Source organism: Elephas maximus, chromosome 16 (genome assembly GCF_024166365.1).
Source record: "Elephas maximus indicus isolate mEleMax1 chromosome 16, mEleMax1 primary haplotype, whole genome shotgun sequence".
Taxonomy (NCBI): Eukaryota; Metazoa; Chordata; class Mammalia; order Proboscidea; family Elephantidae; genus Elephas; species Elephas maximus.
The window spans coordinates 92548469-92567333 of record NC_064834.1 but is presented as its reverse complement, the minus strand read 5'-3'; the positions used below and the strand labels follow the sequence as shown (position 1 = coordinate 92567333).

General features: G+C 36.5%; 1 protein-coding gene across 1 annotated transcript; it reads right to left on the bottom strand.

Annotated features, from left to right (window-relative positions):
- Positions 1-12682: 12682 nt before the first annotated feature.
- On the bottom strand, positions 12683-13587 carry LOC126059457 (olfactory receptor 2T33-like). Its single transcript, XM_049855123.1, has 2 exons — positions 13107-13587; positions 12683-12927 (listed from the first exon to the last, which is right to left on the bottom strand). The coding sequence occupies exons 1-2, from the start codon at positions 13585-13587 to the stop codon at positions 12683-12685; spliced, it is 726 nt and encodes a 241-aa protein (XP_049711080.1).
- Between the last annotated feature and the right edge of the window lie 5278 nt (positions 13588-18865).

Here is an 18865-nt window from a genome sequence, read left to right as displayed (position 1 = left end):
GTCTCTTTAACAAATGGTGCTGGAATAACTGGATATCCATCTGCAAAAAAATGAAACAAGACCCATACCTCTCACACCATGCAGAAAAACTAACTCAAAATGGATCAAAGACCTAAATATAAAATCTAAAATGATAAAGATCATGGAAGAAAAAATAGGAAGAACTCTAGTAGCCCTCAAACATAGCATAAACAGTATACAAAACATTGCCAACAATGCACAAACACTGGAAGGTAAAGTCGATAACTGGGAGCTTCTAAAAATGGAACACTCATCCAAAGGCCGCACCAAAAGAGTAAAAAGACTACCTAGACTGGGAAAAAAATTTTGGCTACAACAAATCTGATCAGTGACTAAATCTTTAAAATCTACAAGATACTGCCAACAACAAAAAGACAAATAAACCCATTAAAAAATGGGCAAAGGGTATGAACAGAAACTTCACCAAATAAGACGTTCAGGCGGCTAACAGCTACTTTAGGAAACGCTCATGATCAATAGCCTTTAGAGAAATGCAAATCAAAACTACCATGAGATACCATCTTACCACAACGAAGCTGGCTCTAATCTAAAAAACACAAAATAACAAATGTTGGAGAGGTTGTGGAGAGACTGGAACACTTATATACGGCTGGTGGGAATGTAAAATGGTACAACCACTTAGGAAATCGATTTGGCGTTTCCTTAAAAAGATAGGAGTACCATACGATCCAGCAATCCCACTCCTTGGAATATAGTGTAGAGAAATAAGAGCCCTACAAGAATAGATATATGCACACCCATGTTCACTGCAGCACTGGTGCAATAGCAAAGGGATGGAAACAATCAAGGTGCCCACCAATGGATAAATGGATAAACAAATTATGGTATACTCACACAATGGAATACGATGCAACAATAGAGAAAAACAATGAATCCATGAAACATCTCATAACATGTAGGAATCTGGAAGGCATTATGCTGATTGAAATTAGTCAGTCGCAGGACAAATATTGCATGAGACCACTATTATAAGAACTCAGGAAAAGGTTTAAACACAGAAGAAAACGTTCTTTGATGATTACGAGAATGGGGAAGGAGGAAGAGGGATATTCACTAATTACGGAGTAGACAAGAATTATTTTAGGTGAAGGGAAGGACAACACACAATACAGGGGAAGTCAGCACAACTGGATTAATCCAAAAGCTAAGCAGTTTCCTGAATACAACGAAACACTTCGAGGGACAGAGTAGCAAGGGTGGGGTCTGGGGACCGTGGTTCAGGGGACATCTAGGTCAACTGACATAACAAATTGTATTAAGAAAGTATTCCATATCCCACTTTGATGAGTGGTGTCTGGGGTCTTAAAAGTTAGCAAGTGGCCATATAAGATGCATCAATTGATCTCAATCCGCCTGGAGCAAAGGAGAATGAAGAACACCAAAGACTCAAGGAAATACGAGCCCAAGAGACAGAAAGTGCCACTTAAACCAGAGACTCTAACAGCCTGAGACTGGAAGAACTAGATGGTGCCCGGTTACCACCAATGACTGCACTGAAAGGGAACACAACAGAGAATCTCTGATGGAGCAGGAGAAAAGTGGAATGCAGACCTCAAATTCTAGTAAAAAAGACCGGGCTAAACGGTCTGACTGAACACTGGAAGGGCTCCAGAGGTCATGGCCCTTGGACTCTTTGTTAGCCCAAAACTAAAACCATTCTGAAGCCACTTCTGCAGACAAAGATTAGACTGGACTGTAAGACATAAGATGGAACTGGTGAGGATTGTGCTTCTTAGCTCAAGTAGACACATTGTGACTGTGTGGGTAGAGCCTGTCTGGAGGCGAGATGAGAAGGCAGAGGGGGACAGGAACTGGATGAATGGACACAGGAAGTACACAGGGGAGAAAGGAGAGTGCTGTCACATTGTAGGGAGAGCAACTAGGATCGCATTAACCATGTCTGTGTAAGTGTTTGTATGAGAAACTTACTCGAATTGTAAACTTTCACTTAAAGCACAATAAAAAGAATACTTAATATTAAAAAAAAAGAATTGTTATCAATACACATTTGCTAAATATTTACTTCTGAAAAGGTTCCATATACTATAACTTCCCTATTACCCTCACTCTGTTTATGATTTTTAAAATAAGCTTGAAAATTTCAATTTAGAACAATTTTATATCTTGCTATTATTTTTCTTAAAGTAAATTTATTGCCAATCATAGCTTTTATAACAAAATATTAATTCTTTTTCCCTTGCAAATAATTCATTTGATTGGACTATATATATATATATATATACATTTTTTCTCAATGAGTCCATTTTTCAATTTCTTGTTTATAATTTCTTTTCTTATCCACTCCAAGCCTGGAAATACAATTTACAGAATGTAGTAGCAAGTTTTGATATAAGACCCTGGATTCACTTTGGAAACCCTGGTAGCATAGTGGTTAAGAGCTCAGCTGCAAACCAAAAGGTTAGCAGTTCAAATCCACCAGGTGCTCCTTGGAAACCCTATGGAGCAGCTCTACTCTGTCGTGTAGGGTTGGTAGGAGTCAGAACCCACTCGATGGCAACGGATTTTAGGGAACTTACTTTTTGCTACACAGTCAGAGAAAATATAGCCACCAATTTACATATTATTTAGGTCAACAATTAGGTTATCAAACACTTATCATTTATTAGTCACTGTGCAGGTCATGGTGCCACGAATAGTGATGTTTATGGTCTCCAGATACCAAAAGAAAAATGAGTAGTGATAGTGAACATTTAGAAATTTATTTCATCTAAAAAAATGTAAATGCACTTTTTTTCTGATTTTTGTTGCTCTACCCACTATCATCTGATGCCTATAGCCATGTTTTCTTAGCATTAGAAATATTTGTTTGTTTTTCTGTGAAAGTAATTTACAAGTGAGAGCACCTTTCGTGAGGAAAGGGGTCATGTGCATCCTCTGAGGGAGGCTGGGGAATATACCCAGCATTGCATAATCCAGTATATCAGCTGATGCCTTATTGTTTTCCTTGGCAATTTTATTGCATACTGACAGAAATAAAACAAATTAAGAGAACAGTTTATTGTGATACACTCGGTGACTATTTTTGAAAGCTGGAAGGATATATTTACTTTTTACCTTTCAAATATTTTTGATATGAAAATAAAATAGACTGGCAGAAATCTTAATGAAAGTATAATTTCTGAGATTATTTCCTTGTCTTTGGGACTCCTAATTAATTCTATAAAATATGAGAAGAACAAAAGAATTTATTTTGTATTCTCCTATGTAATTTCCATCTATCTTATATCAGTATTTTTGAAGATTGAGATACTTCAGAGTCTATGTCTTATTTCGTTAGAAAAAATTTTAAAAACTACCAAATTGTTTTAACATTGGTCTTTACCACTTACACAAATCTAATTCCCCTTCAACATTGAAATTTTACCATCTGTGTACTTAGCTACATTCCCAAATTTCTAATTGGAATAACAAGATTTTGTTAATTTTAGATGAGTGGAATCACAAACATGAATTTTTGTCTAGAATGTGGGCAATTAGTTATAATATTCTAGTTTATGCTGTAGTATAACACCAGTGATTAAAAAAATCTCTATCATAAATTCACAATAGTGGATTTCTGGATCACGCTGCATGTTATCTTGGGATTTGTCCTCCCTCAGGGACACAGGCTGATGGTGCTTCCCTCATTGTGAAGCAACAGCAGTTTAGGGAAGATGTAAAACCCAAAATCCAGTGCCGTCGAGTCGATTCTGACTCATAGCGACCCTATAGGACAGAGTAGAACTGCCCCATAGAGTTTCCGAGACGTAAAGAACATGGAATTTCACTCACTGGCTCTTAATTCTTGCCATGGGTTACACTTGTCACTTGCACTAATGTTTCACAGTCCACACCTATCTTCAAAGAAAAGCGAAGTGCAATCTAAACTTGAGCCAGGAAGGATGAAGATCAGACGACTAACCCACATTCCTAATCAAGTAGTTCACCCTTCTGGGTCCCAACTCCTCTCCAAAGGAGACAACCAAATGTCCCATTCAGTCATGGAGTAAGGTCAAAGCCCAGGATCTCTTGGTGATAAGCAGTCACCAATAAGGTCCATCTTTTATCTGATGACCTGTGAATTATCTAAATTTCCCAATTATCCAAATATCCAGCATGTCTTGGTTGGACAGGGACAGGATAACAGAAATAAACACGTGTATTAGGAAAGAAAGAATGAGATATCCACAGGAATCATGGGCCCCCAGAAATTCTGAAATTCCATTAGGCAGACATTTAAAGGCCTACTATATTTTGGATGAGGAATAGTCACTGATAAGGCCACTTTTCTGCCTCCTTGGAGTAGTTTTCTCCTTCATTTTTTTAAAGCATTGCCCCTGGGTCTTCTCTCTGAGATATGCTTTTTAAAAGATTCATATTACCTTATCTGCCGTGATGAAAAACGCAACAAAAAACCCGCTGCCACTGAGTCGATTCTGACTCATAGTCACCCTATAGGACAGAGTAGAACTGCCCCATAAAGTTTCCAAGGAGTGCCTGGTAGACTTGAACTGCCAAGCTTTTGGTTAGCAGCCGTAGCACTGAACCACTACGCCACCAGGGTTTCCTATCTACCATGATAATTGTGGAATATACTCTTATGGTTGCTAAAGAGTTTTTTCAACTAACTTTCTGCCCATGGTGATTGGAGTCTGTGATAAAGAGACTACCATTTGACAAATATTTACTGCCTTCTGCTGATCACATGAGGAGCACACTTCTTCACTCCATCACGCATTAACCTAGTTATGTGATAAAGTTTGCTCAACAGCATGTGGCTGAAAGTGTCTGTATACCACTTCCAAGCCTAGAGTTTCAGTGATATTATATTTTCGTATTTCTCTATTGTTTCTTCCATCATCATGAGAAGAAAATGTCTCCAGTAGGTTGTCTCTTTCAAAAACTTATTTAAGTTTTCTAAGCCTAATTTCCTCATCTAAAAATCAGTTATCAGGAGAGAGATCACTAGCTATTTCAAAAGAGAGAACAGAATTCAGATAAGTACTTCAATAGGAGATGAAGGAATCAAGGAACCAAACAAGGGAAGCTGAATCAACCTAGAGACTCCCATCAGTATGTTGCTTCCAACACCCAGAAAACTGTCAAACAGCAGGACAAGATGGCTTCCAGGACCCCATGGGTGGGGCCCTTATGCAGAACCCAGAACCAAGGTGAGGACCAGCAGACAATATTTGAAACCATGAAGAGAGTGGCTATCTTATTGAAAGTGAAATCATGGCGAGCCACGGTTACTTCCAGGAACTATAGCTGAAGTGGGGAAAGAAAGAGGGAAAAATTTGCTGACTTCTGTCCTATAGCCTTTCTAATCTTCTGACAGTCTTACATTGTGATTTCCTACAAGAAATATGCTGGCAAAGGATCTTGGGAAATGTAGTTCTCCTTGGTATAGAGTCAAATAAAGTCAGTGAAAGTATCTGAAAACCAAGGAGCATTACAAAACATGCTGGCTAATATGAAAAAATAAAAACCAATCATGTTGAGTCAATTACAACTCATAGCAACCCTATAGGGCAAAGTAGAACTGCCTTGTAGGGTTTTCAAGGAGCAGCTGGTGGATTTGAACTGCCAACCTTTTGGTAAGAGTCAGCTTTTAACCACTGCACCACCAGGACTCCAAGCTAATAATCCATGTCTTATACGGTCTGTGTGAGCATCTTCATATCTAGAGATTTTTTTTTCTTAAAATCTGCTTTGTTTAATATTTTATAGCTAAACCACCTCTCCTTTTAATTAATATTTGTCTTATCTATCTTTTTGACCTTTTAAATTTCATATATTCTTTGTCTTTATATTTAAATATGCCTCCTTAAAATTTCACTCAAGTAAAATTTTGCTGAAGATAATTAAAAAATGGCTGCAGCAATACATCAGCGGGAAACTGCCAGAAATTCAAACTGATTCAGAAAAGGATGTGGAAACTAATGGGCCGCAACTACCACAGCCTCCACCAGACTGAGTCCAGCACAACTAGATGGTGCCCAGCTACCACCACCGACTGTTCTGACAAGGATCACAATAGAGGGTCCAGGACAGAACTGGAGAAAAATGCAGAACAAAACTATAACTTACAAAAAAGACCATACTTACTGGTCTGACAGAGACTGGAGAAACCTTGAGAGTATGGCCCCTAAGTGTCCTTTTAAATCAGTACTGAAGTCACTCCCGAGGTTCACCCTTCAACCAAAGTTTAGACAGACCCGTAAAACAAATCAAGACTAAATGGGCACACCAACCCAGGGGCAAGGATGAGAAGGCTGGAGGGAACAGGAAAGCTGATAATGGGGAACCCAAGGTTGACAAGGGTAGAATGTTGACATGGTGTAGGGTTGGCAACCAATGTCACAAAACAATATGTGCATTTATTACTCAATGAGATATTAATTTGCTCTGTAAATCTTCATCTAAAGCACAATTAAAAAAAGAGAGAGAAAAATCAAAATATCCACCTGATAGCATTTGGGAATTACTATTATTTCCGTCATTGCTATCACATAATAACAAAGACCTGTCTGTGCATTGTTAATTATAATTACAACGTTTATTGTGCACTGTCAGGAACGGTACCAAGTACTTTTCATACATTGCTCATTCCATGCCTGTATTAACCCCATGAAGTAGGTGCTATTATCACATCCAGAGTCCTGTGGATAGTAATGGGTAGGAATGTAAACCTAGGTTGAAACTCTTAACCACTGTTACATTAACTTCAGTTCTACTTCTGGCCACGGTGGTTCTGTTTTTGTATATTAGTTGATTATATGTATTGAGGAAGACTGAGACTATAAACCCAGAGAGATAAATTTGAATATGTAAGTATATAGCCTATGGAAGGATTTCAAAGGATAATTGAATCAGGATATTATAATGAAGAAAGATCTGGATCATTAGGATGGCAGACCAAAGAGTAAGAAACACTAACTCTTCAGATGAACTATGTGAGCACTACCCAACTGACACAATGGTAAGTTCCATCACTTGTCTTGTCAAAGAAGATATGACATACTAAAGCTATATACAGCTTTATTTCTGTATGACTTGATTCTGATCCATTGGGCAGACAACCATGTATAATGACTCTGCTCTACAAGAAATATGTGCTCTGTGTACTAGGCTTTGGGTACACAGATATATGTTCCCTTTCTTTTCTTTTTTTTTAAAGAAGTTGTGGTTAAATAAATATCAAAATAAAAAAATCCTGATTTAAAAGAAAATGACATGGAAGGAGGGATATAATTGCTGATGTCTGGTGGATCTTGGCTAAAAGCTGAGAATAGCAGAAAGATGTTTATTGTTGTTGTTATTAGGTGCAGTGGAGTCGCTTCTGACTCATAGCCTTCCTATGTACCACAGAAAGAAACACTGTACGGTCCCGTGCCATACTTACAATCATTGTTATGCTTGAGCCCATTGTTGCAGACACTGTGTCAATCCATCTCATTGAGGGTCTTCCTCTTTTAAGCTGACCCTGTACTTTACCAGGCATGATGTCTTTCTCCAGGGACTGATCTCTTCTGACAACACGGCCAAAGTATGTAAGATGCAGTATCACTATCCTGGCTTCTAAGGAGCATTCTGGCTGTACTACTTCCAAGACAGATTTGTTTGTTCTTTTGGTATACTAAATATTCTTTGCTAACACCACAACTCAAAGGCATCAATTCTTCTTCAGTTTTCCTTATTCATTGTCCATCTTTCACATGCATATGAGGCAATTGAAAATACCACTAATGCTTGGAACCTGAAATATACGAAGTATGAATCTAGGAAAATTGGAAATCTTCAAAAATGAAACGGAACACATAAGCATCGATATCCTAGGCATTAGTGAACTGAAATGGACTGGTATTGGCCGTTTTGAATTGGACAACACATAGCCTACTATGCCAGAAATGACAACTTGAAGAGGAATGGTGTTACATTTATCGTCAAAAAGAACAATTCAAGGTCTATCCTGAAGTACAGTGCTGACAGTGGTAGAATAATATCCATTTTTTTTTATAAAGAAGACCAGTTAATACGACTATCATTCAAATTTAGGCAGTAACCACTAAGAACAAAGTTGAAGAAATTGAAGATTTTTTTCAGTTTCCGTAGTCTGAAATTGACTGAATGTGCAATCAGGATGCATTGATAATTACTGGTGACTGGAATGTGAAAGTTGGAAACGAAGAAGAACAATTGGTAGTTGGAAAATATGGCCTTGGTGATAGAAACAATGCCGGAGATTGAATGATAAAGTTTTGTGAGACCAATGACTTCTTCATTGCAAATACTTTTTTTCACCAACATAAACGGCGACTATGCACATGAACCTCGCCAGATGGAATACACAGTAATCAAAACGACTACATCTACGGAAAAAGACGAAGGAAAAGCTCAATATCATCAGTCAGACAAGGCCAGGGGCTGACTGTGGAACAGAAAGATTTTTATCTTTGTTAATTATTGACTATTCAAAGGCGTTTGACTGAGTAGATCATAAGAAATTTTGGATAACATTGCCAAGAGTGGGAATTCCAGGACACTTAATTTTGCTCATGCGGATTCTCTACATATACCAACAGGCAGTAATTGGAACACAACAATGGGACACTGCTTAGTTTGAAATCAGAAAAGATGTGTGTCAGGATTGTATCCTTTCACCATACTTATTCAATCTGTATGCCAAGCAAATGATCTGAGATGGACCATATGAAGAAGGTAGCATCAGGATTAGAGAAAAACTCGTTAACAACCTGCAATATGCAGAACACACAGCCTTGCCTGTTGAAAGTGTAGAGGACTTGAAGCACTAAAGACTGCAGCCTTCAGTATGAATTACACCTCAAAATAAAGAGAACAAAAATCCTCACAACTGGACCGGTAACCAACATCGTGATAAACGGAGAAAATACTGACGTTGTCAAGGATTTAATTTTACTTTGATCTACAATTAACTCCAATGGAAGCAGCAGTCAAAAAATCAAAGGATGTATTGCATTTGGCAAATTGGCTGCAAAAGCCCTCTTTAAAGTGTTAAAAAGCAAAAATGTCACTTTGAGGACTAAGGTACACCTGACCCAAGCCATTGTATTTTCAGTTGCCTCTTATGCATGTGAAAGATGGACAATGAGTAAGGAAGACCAAAGAAGAATCGATGCCTTAGAATCACGGTGTTGGTGGAAAATATTGAATATAAAATGGACTGTCAAAAGAATGATCAAATTTGTCTTAGAAGAAGTACAGCAAGAATGCTCCTTAGAAGCGAGGATGGCAATATTTCGTCCCATGTAATTTGGACATATTATAAGGAGGAACCAGTCCCTGGAGAAGGACATCATGCTTGGTGAAGTAGAGGGTCAGCAAAAATGATGGATTAACACAGTGGCCCCAATAATGGGCTCAAACAGAGAAATGATAGATTGGGGCGAAATGGGGCAGTGTTTCATCATGATGCACATAGGGTCGCTCTGAGTAGGAACCGACATGAAGGAACCTAACAACAACAATTTAAAATACTAAAAGGTTTTCTCCAGTCTAGATTCTTTGCTTGGAACATTTGGTCTATTTATGTTTGCTGAAAAACTTATGTTTTTCAGCTAATTAGTGTTTTTATTTTAAATTAAAAAAAAACTTTATAATATTCAATGTAGTGATTTTTAGTTACTTATCTTCCCCGTGTCCCCCTTCATCTCATTCTTGTCTTCTTTGGATTGATTATTTTTTGCATTTCACAATTTCTTTGTATCATTTAAGACAATATGCACTTCACTTCTTTATGTTTAGTGATAATCTAGGACAATGTACCATACACTTAATTAATCAAAAACTAATTTTATTACAACTTCATCTACTCAAACAATAAAAGGTATTATATATTTTAACTCATATCTTCACAGCTATTGCTGTCTAACAAACCACTACGAAACTTGGCGGTTTAAAACAATAAGTTATTATCACCCCAGGATTCTGGGTTGAGTGGGTTGGTTCTCTGCTGGAATGTCTATTTTGAAGTTGCAAGCAGATACTGGCTGGAGTCATCTGAAAACCTATTGGGCTGGATGTCCAAGAATACTTCTTCACTCCCGTGTCTAGTGCCGCAATGCTGCTCCATGGGACCTCTCTCTCCAGCAGACAATTATGGGCTTTTTATGTGACCTACAAGTTCTTGACTGAGTTCTCAGCCACTCTACTTGGTGCCATTCACTGAGAAAGAATTTTCTGCAGATTTCCTGGACCTACTTGAGGAGCTGGGAGGTTAATTTCTAGCTAACTCAGACAGAATTGTGCTGTCCCTTACATTCCCTGGTTTATTCAGAGTTCTTCTGAATCCTCACCTTTAGGGGCCTTGTAGTTTATCTCCTGTTGTCCATGAAACACAGAGCCATGAAAGTTGATACAGCATTGTTTTTTTATTTCCTTTGACTAATATTCTGGTAAAGAAGCTACTTCTTCTGCCTTATTTTTCTAATTACTGTTTTTATTTGTGTATGTGTGTGTCTGTGGTATATATATGCAGTTCTTTAATGCATGAAAGAAAAACTTAGATCCACATACCTATAATCTCTTTCCAAGTCTGTCTATCTATTCAACTAGCTCTGTGTGTTGGTTATGATACCTCATCTGCCATGTTTCCAGGCACTGAAGTCTCTGTCATGTTATTTTCACATTACTAACTTAAATTTAATCTTGATTATATATATATATTTTTAATTTTAGGAATGCTGTTTTTATAGACAGAATAGCTGTATATCAGAGAAGCTAACTTACCCAAGGTACTTGTTCTTAGTTGACTGATCCCAGACGGCAACGCCTGGCCTTCTCACAGAAAAATCTAAGTGGTTTTTCCTCAACCACATTGTTTTTGATTTTTCACTTCTAGAACATCTTAAAACTTTAATCAAAGCCAAAGTGGTAAGACTTCTCTGTAATATAAAATAATTCTAAACAGATAATAATATTATTTTCAGAACAATGGTTCCAGATTATACGAAGTAGGGAAAGAGAATTATAACCCCTTTTATTCAAATGTAGTTGATATCTTTATTATGGGTTTTAGGTAACACATATATTCACCTAAGCACTACTCCAGTGTGTGTGTGTGTGTGTGTGTGTATCCACAAAGCACAGCAGTTTAAAACAACAATTGTTTATTTTGCAAATGAATTTGCAATTTCAGCAGGTTTCATCAGGGACAGCTCATCTCTACTTCATGCATCATCAGTGGAAGTGGCTCAACTGGGAGCTGAAAGATACACTTGCATGATGCGCCACCAATGACTGAAAAAAATGGCTTTGAATTTGGCTGGGCTCTCAGCTGGGGATGTGCACTAGAAGTCTTGGTTTCTCTCTTTGTCACAGCATGGGGATTCTATAATTGCACCAACACAATTACTCTTCAGACACTTCTTAAAATAGGGAATGGGGCAGCATACAGTCACTTGCAATTCTGAAATTCTGGTAGAAATTGTTGCCAGCTCCTTAATTAAGATTCAGTGTGATTCTCTGGGAATTATTCTACATGATTTTTGCCTCTGCTTTCTGAGTCACCCTTGCTCTACCATGAGAAAACTGAGTAGTCACCTCAATCAGCTTACTCCTTAGACCAAACTAGTGATATTTCTGTCAGAAAAACATGCTTGCAAACATTGCGAGTTTTCCATGAATCTTACTGGAGTTTACTCCATTAGACAAAACCCACAACTACCAACCTTGAGCTTCCTACGACTCTGCTGCACTACAGTGCCCTAAAACATTTTAGTAGTCCTATTTATTTTTAATTAAAGAGAATCTACAAGACTCTCAAGATTTATAGAAGGTCTTTTGTCTCTTTGGATGTTTATTTAAGGTACTGTGTCTTAACTCGTCCTGAAGCCTTAATAAATGATTTTAGAGTCACAACTTGTGTTGGACCTTTGGCCTGAGGCCCTTTCTTAATTAGAGACTTCTTTGCTGAAAGTTTTATTTTTGAATCCACTGTGTACTGACTCCTTTGTACACAATATATTTTTTTCTTCAGCTCATCTCTCTACTCTTACATTTTAACAAAGGTCATGAAAAGCCAATTAGCATTTTTATATTCTGTCTGGAAGTTTCTTTAACAAATCTTCCCACAGCAACATTTTGCAAATATTTCTTGATATTTTCTTACGTATTTTATGTTTGATGGTCACATTGGGTCCTTATTTCATTTGAATTTACTTTATCTACATTATGTGATTTAGGATATATGTTTTGTTTTCAAAAGGTATTATCCCCATCAAAATTAATGATTTCCATTATTTATCAAAAAATACAAATTATACACATATCATATGCTGTTTAGAAACTCAATCACTCATACTTATTGCCAGAGCCCTAATTTCAGAGCAAAAACACCACTGCAAGTTATGACAGGAGGACAAATATAATTTTTAATTAATTTACCATATATAAAAATAATCATATAGGAACAATGCAGCCAGATTGGCAAAGCAAGAGCAAAATAACTTGATACAACACAAAAGAAGAATTTAAATGGGATGAACAAAATAACAAAACAATATTTTAGAAACGTAACCTGTATCAAGTTTGGTTGCTGCCATTTTGGCAAATTATGCTCAGGATTAATATCACATAAAATGTTTTTCCAGCCACCTCCTCAAGGCCCCCTTGACTTCTTTATTACACTGAATATAAGGGGGTTCAAGACAGGTGTGAAGATGGTATAAAAAGCTGAGACCACCTTATCATGGTCCTCTGAACCGTTAGATTTGGGCCTCATGTAGATGAACATGATGGTGCCGTAGAAGAGTCCCACAACCGCCAGGTGAGAGGAGCAGGTCTTAAAGGCTTTTTTTCCGGGCTCCAGCTGACCGCATGCGGAGCACTGCAGCCAGGATAAGGCTGTATGAGGCCAAAATGAGAGACAAAGAGATCAAGAGCATCAGAATGCAGCAGACATACATGAAAAACTCAAAAATTGTGGTGTCAGCACAGGCAAGGCGTACCAGTGATAAAAAGTGCTTCACAAAAAAAGTGATTGATTTCCCGTGAGTGACAGTAAGGGAAACTCAAAGTGGCACCAGCCTGCATCAGCCCATCGATCCCTCCCAGGAGCCAGGAACCTGATGTCATGAGTAAACAGAGCTTCTGACTCATGAGAATGGGGTAGCGCAGTGGGTGACATATGGCCACATAGCGGTCATAGGACATGCCCGTTAAGAGGAAGCATTCACTCCCTCCCAGAGTGAGAAGCAGGAAGATCTGGACTCCATAGCCAGTGGGAGAGATAGACCTAGTGTCCATCAGGTAGTTAGCTGCCATTTTGGGAACGATGGTGGAGACCAGCATCGTGTCCATGAAAGAAAGCTGGCTAAGCAGGAAGTACATGGACATGTGGAGTTGAGGGTCCACATGAATGAGAATGATCATAAGGGTGTTGCCCATCAGTGAGGTGATGAAGATCATAAGCACCATGGCAAACAGGAATAGGTGGATCTGTGTGTGGTTAAAGAGCCCTAGAAGAATGAAGTTGATTCCTGTGGTGCCGTTTGCATTGACCATGGCTCTACTGGTGCCTGAAAGATGTAAGAATGATGCAGAAGTGAGATTTGTTTAAAAGGAAGCTTGTACATATCTTTATGAAAACTTGATCAAATGACTTGGGAAATCTCAGACTTGGAGGGCTAATTACCACTTTAATCTTTTACTTACAAACAAGATTTTTGCCATAGCATGCTACTATCCATCTCTGCTGTTACTATACATTATTTTTTATTCACACAAAATTAGATAACACATACATCTTTTTGCCTTTTGTCTTGCCTTTTTGCCTTCACTTTTCCCCATTTTACCTTGCCTTTTTCATTGCCTTTTTGCCTTTATGATTTGCCTTTTTGCCTGTGTACCAGTTTGACTTCTCTTTTTGCCTTTTACCGTATTGCCTTGCCTTTTTTTCCTTTTTGTCTTGCATTTTTCCCTTTTCCCTTTTTGTTACATTTTACCCTTTTGCCTTGTCTTTTGACTTTTTGCCACTTTACCTTTTTTCTGTTTCCCTTAGCTTTTTGCCTTTTTGTCCTTTTGCCTTGCCTTTTTCCCCTCCCTTTTTCCCTTTTTTACCTTCCACATACATATACAGTAGTACAAATTACACCTCTGTTGTTTTTTAATAATTTGTCAGTATGCCACACGTAATTTACTCATGGTGTTAAGAAATATTACTTATGCAATCCGAGTTCTTTACCCTTTTGGTATTTCTATATTGAAGGAAATTCAGATTTATGCACTTTAGTAGGTATTGAGGTGATATGCCTATAGTTATTACTTTTGCATGTGTTTTAGATATTTGCTTAATGTATTCTCACATGATTTTCTTCAATATCAAGACAAATTAAAATTTCAAAAGTTTCAAAAAAAAATTACAACCAATAAAACTAAGTTTGATGGGGAAAAAACAAAAGCAAAAATTCTCTATTCCACACTTACATGCAGCCTGTGCTGTAAACATACTAGGCTTTCAGCCACCACAGATACTACTGTACCCATCACCACATCATTTATATTATCATGACTTGCATTCCGGATCATGGTGCCTACATCTCGCTAAGTTTAGAACCCCCTCAATGTTTAAACTTTTATGTATTATGTTCTTAAACAATGCTGCTGGTTTTAATTTATATATCCATTCTAAGGGAGCCCTGGTGGCACAGTGGTTAAGCTTTCGGCAGCTAACCAAAAGGTTGGCAGTTCAAACTCACCACCCACTCTTTGGAAACTCAATGGGGCAGGTCTACTCTGTCCTATAGGGTCAGAATTGACTTGACAGCACAGGTGTTTTGGTTTTATCCATTCAAAAAAAAGTTAATAATTTCAGAAATGAACATAATTCGTATTGTATGCAATTTTCATATAAATTTGGACATCAATAATCTTATACTTTTAAAACTAGAAGACAAAAACTAATCCATTAATTATGACTTATCCAAATGATAGTCTCATATAATGAACCTGAGGTCCAACATCTCCCACAGGTAAAATATACAGGTACTCATTCACTTTCAGAATAGCTCCTCTTTTCACTAGAATCTATAACTTCCATTTCTTTTACGTCTAAGTATTTTTGGTGGTAGAAATGGATGCACATGTAAATGGATTCACCTATTATACTTAGGTAGGTGGTGTCTTTTGCTCACAAATTCAAATTGTCAAAGAGAGCTGTGAAATCAGGATTACCAACAGTATTATGTTTGGACATCATTCATAATCTGTGGTGTAGTAAATCCTTTTTTAGTTTTTCTGTAACTTATTTGGAAAACATTGCAAATTTTGTGAATGGTCTATGATCTTCAGACCTTTAATACATATTAAAATTTTTTGATTCTTAGTATATACCAACAATGACTTTCATATTATTAAAATATGTAGATGTTCCATTTTTCAAAATTGATATAAATATGCGATAATAGTGAGCATATCATTCTTTTATGCTTTGTTCCCTCAAATATATATATTTTGAGTGAAATATATATATATTCAGTTTAATATATTAACTACTGCCAATTTTTATTACATCATATATATGCAATTTATGTATATAAATATACATGTATATGCATATAATGTTTATTTAAGAATACTTAGCTTCTTTCCAATCTTTTGTTAATATAAGTAAATGTTTTACTAGAATATTTTGGACTTAAGATAATTGCATCTCCACCTTTTACACTCCAGTCAACTGTCAATTTGTGTGATAATTCCTCCACATATTTTACTGTTAGATGCGATAATTAACAGCAATCATATAAGTGTGAAAATAAATTTAAATTGCATGTCACTTAAGTTACATGGCAGAAACTCTTTTAATCTATTCATCGACCTCTTGGATTTCTTCTGCAAACTGTGAATATCTCTTATTCATGGTTTCTAGTTTGGCTTTTTCTTAATAATTTAAAGAATTTCCCTTGTATTTTGTAATTTATATATATAATTGTATATATAATTTACATATCTTTATAACTTGTTATTTATATGCATTGTGAATATCTTCTCCAGTTGATTTTATATATTTGACATTTTTGTTATTTTGGACAGAAGTTTTGCATTTTATATTACATATATTTGGGATACTTATATGATATTAATAATTTAATATTAATGTTCTGCATTTCATTAATAGGCTACCATTTTAAACAATTTCAGTGTTATTTGGATCAAACAACTTGTTTTTGGTATATAAGTTGTTTGAATCTATGATCATTGTTGATTTAATATTACATTGTACTGTCTTTGCATGCATGAATATTAAACATATTAAACTCACAAAATGTATTGCTATAGTTCATCTTTTAATTTGTAGTCTCTGATTTTTTTTTTAAACAAAATGGGGATAATCAGTGCCCTTAAAGGCCATTAAACATAGGTGTAAAGTAGTCTGTGTCTGTAGATTTTTTTTTTTTAAATAATGTATTCACTTTCCTATTAGTTTCAGGTAAGTTGTGTTTTCCTATTACTTTTTAAATTCACATGACTTTCTATTTTTAAGGAAACATTTTCCTTTCCTAATCTATTTTCTTTGTTAGCGTTTCTCACTGCATTGGGTGGATGGACAGGTCTGTGTCTCTGGCTGCCACTGAACTGGAGGTCATGACATGCAAAGTTCATTCACTTAAGCCGGCCCTGGGTCAGGGCACACTGGGTATAGACATACGAGTTACGAGTTGCTTAAATACATGAAGACTAGGAGTCAGAACTCTAAAGACCTGTCCATATTTTGTTCACAAATACGTGTGATATTTGGGGAAGGTCACTTACTTTGCTATGAGCCACTCTCCTTGTTTCTAGACTGGGAAAATTCGCAGACTTTGGTAGACAGCTGTACTGGAGCACTGGTTTCATTTGTTTCCATTGGGGCTCATTCTCTGCTTTGGCGATTTGATAACCACCTGCTAAGGCCCTGAGCTTAAGGGCAGCTTTCCAATGTTTCTCAGATGCCAAGATTCAATAAATATGATTTTGAAAGTCTTCTGTAGATTTAAATTTAAGATGCAATTATTTTAAACTAACAGTATTTGAAAATGTTATCATATCAGGCATTCTATTCACTGGACAAACAGCTCATATAATGTGAAATAAATGTATATTTCACATTTAGTCGGCATGAATTACGAAGTTCAGAAAAGTTACATGACTGATCTAATAATAAATATTTAAACTGGTAGCTGCATTCATCTGAAGGTTGTCTAAACGTAAAAGTACATATTTAATGGCCAGGTTTCTAGAGTTTGAATACCTATGCCACTGTTTAGTGGTTGGATAAATCTGAGCAATATGCTTAAACCTCAGTTTCATTATGTGCAAAATTTTACTATGGGATTATTTGATAACTACAAAATAAAATGTATGTAAGTACATTGGAGAATGCATGCACAAGAAGATAGCTCTATAAAGTTATTGATTATTATCATTATTATATTGTTATTGGTCATCCATAGATGTTTCCTACCAAAATATTTTGAAAGTTTAAAACTAGTATTTTCCCATAACTCACATGTAATGTAATGTTACTTATTTCACATCAAAGAACAAAAATATCATTACGTATCAGTCTTCATTTTTCAGCATAAGTGACATGTTTTCTGTGTTCCTTTAGATTTTTCTGTCTGTCCTCTGTCTACCTTCTATGAATTTATTTTAAACATAGAGGAAACACTCATGACCATGGTAAATTTAATTATTCCAAGGCTATTAGGTTATTTGATTATTAATTTTGCAATGTGTTCTCATGCCTTTAATATTCAATGTGTTTAAGAATTGTAATAGATATCAAGAAACTTGTCACAAATTCAATAATGTCTCAAAATTCAATCAAAATTTTTAAAAATAGCAGGTAAAAAGAAAAAATATTATCTGTATTTCACATCAAAAAGGCAGTTGTTCCCAAGTGAGTTCAATTCTGTGTAATTCCACACGACCAAAGTAGAAGAGGGATATGCAGGTCAGATAAATTTCTAGTTGTCTATAATATTTCTGTACAATTTAAAACAGGATAAAAACGTGTTCCCATTTATTTTCTAGTTGTATAAAGTGGGTAATTGCAGAGAGCTCAGAGTACTTTTAGGTCCATTGTCACATTTTTCTCTCTACCTCAATGTGGTGTTCCCAGAATTAGCAAAGCTTCCCCTTTCTCAAAGGTACACTCTATGTTACATACCCATCTTTCCAATATTCTGGCCTGGCACTAGTATGTTCATTTCTTCAGTTCAGTCCAAAACAATTCCAAGCCAAAATGACTCTTATTTCACATCTGCATGTTATAGATGGAGTAACTCAGACATAACAAGGATTTTTATAACTGTAGCAAACAATGTCCCAAGTACTATGTTAACCCTTGATGTGCATTGCCTCATGCAATGTCACAACAATTAAATGAGGTAAACTGTTACTGTTTCAGATTTGCAAATGAAAGACTGGAGGGTTAGATTAATTAATTTTTCCCTGGTCTCAAAAGTACGAAGCATGGGTCCAAAATCCTGGTCATGAAAGTAAACTCCCCACAGTTATTTTGGGCTTGCCAGCCAGTTTTTTGTTCCAATTATTATCTTAATAATGACAAAACTTTTTGAATAAAACAAACAACATAAATAAAGAATGGACCCTCAAACACATCGTTGTTGTTAGATGCCATTAAGTCACCTAACACACGGCTACCCCTGGCAAAATGCTGCCCAGTCCTGCGCCATTCCCATAATCGGTTGTTGATCGGACTATTGCCATCCATCGGGTTCACTTTGGCTGACTTTTCAGAAGTAGATCGCTCGCCTTTTCTTCCTAGTGCATCTCAGTC